Source organism: Amphiprion ocellaris, chromosome 23 (genome assembly GCF_022539595.1).
Source record: "Amphiprion ocellaris isolate individual 3 ecotype Okinawa chromosome 23, ASM2253959v1, whole genome shotgun sequence".
Taxonomy (NCBI): Eukaryota; Metazoa; Chordata; class Actinopteri; family Pomacentridae; genus Amphiprion; species Amphiprion ocellaris.
The window spans coordinates 15,462,485-15,468,980 of NC_072788.1; the positions used below are offsets into that span (position 1 = coordinate 15,462,485).

A 6,496-nucleotide genomic window follows, 5' to 3' on the forward strand; every position below is an offset into this window, starting at 1 on the left:
GCCAGACATATAAATCATTATACATATCTGTTGAGCTTCACACATCTCACCGTTGCAGACCAGACAACACACTTTCTCTCAGATGTTCTGACTTTCACAACAAGTTCATCGATTTGAAAACTGGATATACATTTAACTGACTGCCGGGCCTGAGGAGGGTCATGGATCCTATCGTGGAAGTAGTGGCCTTCGTTCTGGGGTTCGCCGGTTGGGTGATGGTGGGGGTCGCCCTGCCAAACCGGTACTGGAGGACCTCCACCGTCGACGGGAGCGTCATCACCACCTCCACCATCTATGAAAACCTGTGGATGTCCTGTGCCACGGATTCAACTGGGGTTCATAACTGCAGGGAGTTCCCATCGCTGCTTGCCTTGAGCGGTATGTCGAGAGAAAATCCATTTAAATCAATCTTTTTTTCATACTGGATCTACAAAATATCATCAATATCACTTCATCTTCCAATGTTTATGTTGCTTTGTGGGGGGGAAAGGATCAAATGATGAGAAGCACAGGTTAAAGGACAGTTTGAACTTCCCTTTGTTCCATTTTCTATGCTTATAGTAAGACAAAATCTCGAGCAATCATCAGATTTCCACAAACGAGCCCGTAATGTCATGAAAAAATTCAAATTAACGTTGTGAACTTGCCTGGCTGTCTGTCTCCAGGTTACATCCAGGCGTCTCGTGCCTTGATGATCACATCTATAGTGTGTGGCACCTTCGGACTGGTGGCGACCCTCATAGGAATGCAGTGTTCAAAAGCAGGAGGAGAAAACTATGTTCTCAAAGGGAGGATTGCAGGCACTGGTGGAGTCCTTTTTATGCTTCAAGGTAAGAGAGATGTAAATAAAATGTATTTTAAAAGTGTCAGGATATGTGCTTTAGAAGAAGGTAAATCAGCAAGGAGCCTTCTGTCCTCCTATGCTGCCCCATAAATAAGGCAGATAGAGAAAGGGTAATAATTCATGATTATGTTTTATTGCACGTTCAATTCAGTCCTTCATAAATTTCTTCTCGGTTTCCTTTTAAGACTTTGGACCCGTGTTGAACTCTCTGGCTGGCACTGATTTCTCAATAATAATAATAATAATAATAATTAAAAAATGCTTCTTTTTCTGTCCAAAGGTTTATGTACTATGGTGTCAGTGTCCTGGTACGCCTTCAATATCACTCAGGATTTCTTCGACCCTTTCTATCCTGGGATAAGGTGAGTAGCAGTGGTAGAAGTGTGGGATTACCAGGTCTTAAAATGTGCAAAGTATTTGATTTAACCTCTGCTCCGCGCCGCAGGTATGAAATAGGAGAAGGACTTTACATCGGCTGGTGCTCAGCTGTTCTCGCCATCGCTGGAGGAGTCTGTCTCACCTGCTCCTGCAAACTGGGCTCAGGGGAGAAATAGTGAGTTCACTCTAATGGTGTAAAATCTGTCAGTTCGTCACAGTGTAGGTTACAATATGAACAATATGTACAAGTGCAATATCATAGTTGCAGTTTTTTTGATAAAAGGAAAAAACACATCATTATCGATGGAAAGGAAATGCAAAAATGTAACTCATATAGCATAATCTGTCAAATAAATCACAATATGAGTGTTTTTTCTGCTTGCCATTCAGCCCTATAATCTGCACTTACAGTTTGATTTAGGCATGAACAGGTTTGCAGTTGATTAACTTTGATTAATTTCAGCAATTAAAGCATTAAATTACCTGTGTAGTGATCTACTTCAACATTTTTAAATTTTAGGATTAGGGTTCAATGAATACATACATTTAAAAAAATGCTTTTATAGTGCAAAATCACCAGGATTAATGAGATTGTATAAGATAAGATAAGATAAAGATAAAGTTCTTTATTTCTCCCCACTCCAGGGGAAATTTACATTGTTACAGCAGCTTTATTTACAATATATACAAGGGTGGCAAAATTTTTTAACAGAAAAAATAAAAATAAAAATAAAGTTTAAAAGTGCAGAGATGTGCAGTGCAAGAATGTCAGTGTAACCAAATAAACTACAAAAAAGCTTATGTTGCGGTGGAATATACCTCCAAAGGGGGTGTAACTGATTCATTATCTTGTTTTAAATCAGTCTGTGGACAGGGGTGAGAAAGAAAAGAGAGTGTTGGGTGTTAAAAGCCTCACTAAGCCTAACTGTAGCCAAAGCCACCAAGTGTAGCAAGAGTTTAAAGATTTTAGGCTTTGGCGCCCCCTAGTGGTCGGATACATAGAGACACTGCTGCATATATAGAGACAAATGGTTTGCAAAAGGCCTATTAAATGTCTTCAAGGCTGTTGATTTAAAGAAATATTGTGATTATTCATCTTCATCAACCTGATATGTTTGTTTGTTTTGCAGCCCTATCCCTTATCAAACCAGAGGAACTGTATATTCTGGAGCTGCACCCACCAGAAGCGTGGCTGCCAGTACTTATGGACGAAATGCTTACGTCTGAGCAGGATCTGAAAGCAGAACTTTGCAAATGGGGACTTTTTCAACACCTCAACTTTATAACGTGATCAGTTTTTACACTTCAGACAACTGTGGAAGCACAAACGGTGCATCAGACGTTCACAGATGGATGTAACTCCACACCGCTGCATTGTATGTACCCACAATATCAAGTGTGTAAAACAATAGCATTGAAATAACAGCACTGATATTGTAAACTTTGTACAAAGCTACACTGCTCATCGCTGCACAAACATACATTATGCTTTCAATGATACTGCATTTACAGTCACTCACTTTAAAGATATTCAATCATTTAATGATCTGCATGATGGTGCAGAGACATTTGTTTTGTTTTGTACAGTTTGTAGGTAGTTTCTGTGAGAGAGGGCGGATTACAGGTTATCTTTGTTTTTGTGCTAGTTCGTCTTTTTTTGTTTCGTTTTTCTACGATTGCACACAATGAAAGGTTTTATGCGAAACATTTCAGCTTTGTAAACTGTGGCCAAAATAGTTGTGATTGTGCGCTTTTTTTTTTTTTTAAAGAAATAAAAGTCTTTTTACAAACAATGGCAAAGGTTGTTATTATATTATGGTGATATGTATATTGTTACTTATTTGAGTAAAATATTTCATAGAAAAACAACAGAAAAATGAAAAACTTAAAGAAAAACAATGAGTCTGGAGAATTACAAGGTTTGGAAACACCAGCATATTATTCAGAGTAATGAGAGGTCACAAAGGTTATGTTTTGTCAAAATTACAATATTATTTTTATTTAAATTTGCTACAAATTTAGAGTTTTATCTTGTTGCATCTATAAAACATACATAGGCAGGTGACAAATTTAAGTAAAACCTTAACCAATGAGACGATAGATTCACTGAATAAAAAAGCTTTGCAGTTAACTAGACAGAAATAGTCCAGAATTACTCAAAGATGGTCAAAAATTAGTTGAAAAATGTCCAAAATGATTTTTTAAAAAAATTTCAAAAATTGGTTCAAAATTTTTGGGGTCATTTTTTTTCAAGTTTTTGTCATTTTGGACAAAAATGAGCAATTTAGGAGACATTTCTGATCATTTTGGTGAGTTTGGGGATATTCTGAACATCTTTTAACTTGTTTTGCACATTTTTTGAATGATTCTGGACAAGTTTAGGGGAAAAAGTGCATTCTGGGTCAACTTTAAGGCTCATATCAGCATGTGTGGTAGGTGGTTGGGCAGAACAATTAAAGATGATGAAAGGATCATTTTACACACATTTTGATTGTTCAGTGTAACAGAAACTTTTTCAAAATGGTTCAAAAGTCATCCTAAATTACTTAAATCATACTCGAGGTTGAGTCAGAACCACTGTTCCCTCTAAGCTTCGCGCGTGCGCAATTGCGCACTGCTGACACGGTCTCCGCGCACAGAAAATCTGCGCTGCGCACAAAAAAAAAAAAAAATCCAACCTAAATTGTAAATAAAATAAACACGTAACAATTCATTCTGTGCTATTTTTCAGTGTGAGTCAGTGAGTGACCGGTGACTGGCTGCTGCAGCCAATGATGCGATTCACATACGTATTTACCATAGACTGTATATAATGGTATTTACGCAGCTAATCAACGTCAGGCGTCCTTATGTGCAGCCATCGTTGTTGTCATAGATATGAATGAGTAGATAGGACACGCCCCTTTGAGCTGCGTGCTACAGCGAGGCTAAGCTAGTGGGGGAAAAGTTTCAGTGCATTCCGTTGATGTAGACGGCGTGAAAACGAAAACAACAAGTATGCCGGCTCACTGTGCTGCATACAATTACACACTGCGTCGTACGATTGAGACAAGGAAACTTGGAATGACTTTTCATAGGTAAGAATAGTTTTTGGCTCTTTTTTCATTATGAAATCTTGTTGAGAGCTTCCAGTCTATAAGAGCTAACTAGTTAGCCACTAGCAAAACACTAAGGCGAGCTAGCAGCTTGACAAGCAAATACCAGAGGATTAATAGTAGCTGTAGTATAGTTGTACAAGCAGTAGTAATACTAAAAGTACAAGCAGTAGTAGTATAAAATAGCTGTTAGAGTCGTAGTAGTATCAGCATTTGTAATGGTACTAGAAGTTGTAGTAGCAGTGCCAGTATCAGCAGCAGTAGTGAGTGTACTAGTACTAGTTGCATTGCTATGACTACCACCAATACTACCAATAGTAGTTATAAAGCCTAACTCATGTATATCCAGATTACCATCTATGTTCTTCCTCCAAACCCATTTTATGATTGGGATTACAGGCAGTTCTTTAGGACTGCTCTCAAATAATTGAATTGTTACTAAACAAGGTTATACTTATCAAATTAAATAACTCTGGTCTCCAGTATATTGGCGAATTCGGTTCTTTGTACTTAATTTATTAGCATGATTTCTTTTTAATATGTTGTGTACAGACTTAATTACTTCTCTGTCTACTTTTCTTACTCCATGTAGGTTTCCCAGAGACTATGGGTTGAGGAGGAATTGGAAGTTTGTCGGCTTAGACCTGGTGTCATTCCATCAGTGTTAAACTTCCCGGCTCATCTTGGAAGAGTACGTGCCAGAAAGACCACGACCAAGCAGCCTTGAGATCTTAGGCAGCGTCTCCCTGAGGTGGGTGTCGACGGTGTTCACAGTCAGGTCTGTGGTAATCCCATCAAAAAACAAAACAGAAAAAAATCTAGATTATAAATCAACATGTAACCAAAGCACTCTGTGTATAACGCCATAGTATAGGATGTAGTTCAGAAAACGTCAAAGTATAGTATGCTTTACTCAAGAATAACATAGTATGGCCTGTAGTTCATAGTACAGCATGTTGGCAAGAAAAAAAAACAAAACATAGATTATTATGTGGTTCAAAAAGCGCAAAATGATAGGATGTTGCCTAAAATTGTCATGTATGATGTGTGGTTCAAAAAATGTCATAGTGCAGTATATTGTCAAAATAGTATGTAATTCAAGAAAACATCAGAGTATAATGTCATCTAAAAAGTGCCATAGAATAATAATTTCATTGCACAAGTAAAAGTATAGTAACTTTTAAAACTGTTCAAATTCTTATATGTTGCTAAAAAAAACTAAAACAAAAAAAAGTCACAGTAATATGTCAATTAAAAAAGCCTATAGTATAGCGTGTCGCCCAACAAACATCATAGTATAGCATGTCGCTCTAAAAACGTCACAGTATAGCCTTTAGTCCACAGCTGTCAGTAGGTGAGGAGCAACACAAAAACAGTCCAAACGCTGGTTTCCAGAGGGTTAGTCGAGAATTTATTTGAAAGAGTAAGTTTACAACAACACAACATGTGAGGGAGTTAAAAACAAATGGGTGTTAGTAAAATAAAAATAAATCAACAGAACTAAAAGTGAACTTCATGTTGACATTGATGGGCATTCCAACCAGGAACAAAGTAAAAGATAATCAGTACGAAAAAAACTCTTCCTGTTCACCTCTTAAAACCCAAAAGCACACTGCAGTAGCACCCTAAACTAAAACTACCAATGGGTTTCCTGTTTTCCTTTCTGAACAATTCAAAGGTCCCTCTCTATCTCCCCACACATCCACCAACCACTGGAACACATCTCCAAAGTTCTGCTGGACCAGCTCAGCTTCTCCTCAGAAGAAGTGCTGCCACCTGCCAGATGAAGGAGCCTTTTGAGAGGCAGCTGGCATCGTGATTGGACTGTACTTTGGTCTGTTCCAATCCAGCATCAGCTCCAGAGACGGCAGGTGGGACGAGTCAACGGAGGCCGGGTGGACGAAGGCATGAAGCTGAGTACAATCCAGAAAACAACAGAGGAGGAGTGCAGCAGCCCAGAGCCAGAACAACCAGAGTAGCATCATATGTCTCTTAGAAAACATCATAGTATAGCCTTTGGTATGAAAAAACACCATCATATACATCGTATATTGTACAAATAAGTCAAAGGAAAGAGACATACATTGTAGAATTGTAGTAATTGTGGGCTGACTGATTTACTGATTATCAGTATTTTATTTTTTACTGATTTACGGTAATAAATACATTTAAAAATGGT

General features: G+C 38.0%; 1 protein-coding gene across 1 annotated transcript; it reads left to right on the plus strand.

Moving 5' to 3' along the window:
• Positions 1-6,496, plus strand: cldn15a (claudin 15a). Its single transcript, XM_023289801.3, has 7 exons — positions 1-378; positions 666-830; positions 1,125-1,206; positions 1,290-1,397; positions 2,353-4,299; positions 4,910-5,068; positions 5,996-6,496. The coding sequence occupies exons 1-5, from the start codon at positions 162-164 to the stop codon at positions 2,447-2,449; spliced, it is 669 nt and encodes a 222-aa protein (XP_023145569.1). The 5' UTR covers positions 1-161; the 3' UTR covers positions 2,450-4,299; positions 4,910-5,068; positions 5,996-6,496.

Bases quoted from the DNA above. Each gene is read 5' to 3' on its own strand.
- cldn15a (XM_023289801.3), top strand. From the start codon at position 162: ATGGATCCTATCGTGGAAGTAGTGGCCTTCGTTCTGGGGTTCGCCGGT. The intron at 379-665 runs GTATGTCGAGAG...GTCTGTCTCCAG, and splicing joins ATCGCTGCTTGCCTTGAGCG to GTTACATCCAGGCGTCTCGT. The intron at 1,207-1,289 runs GTGAGTAGCAGT...TCCGCGCCGCAG, and splicing joins CCTTTCTATCCTGGGATAAG to GTATGAAATAGGAGAAGGAC.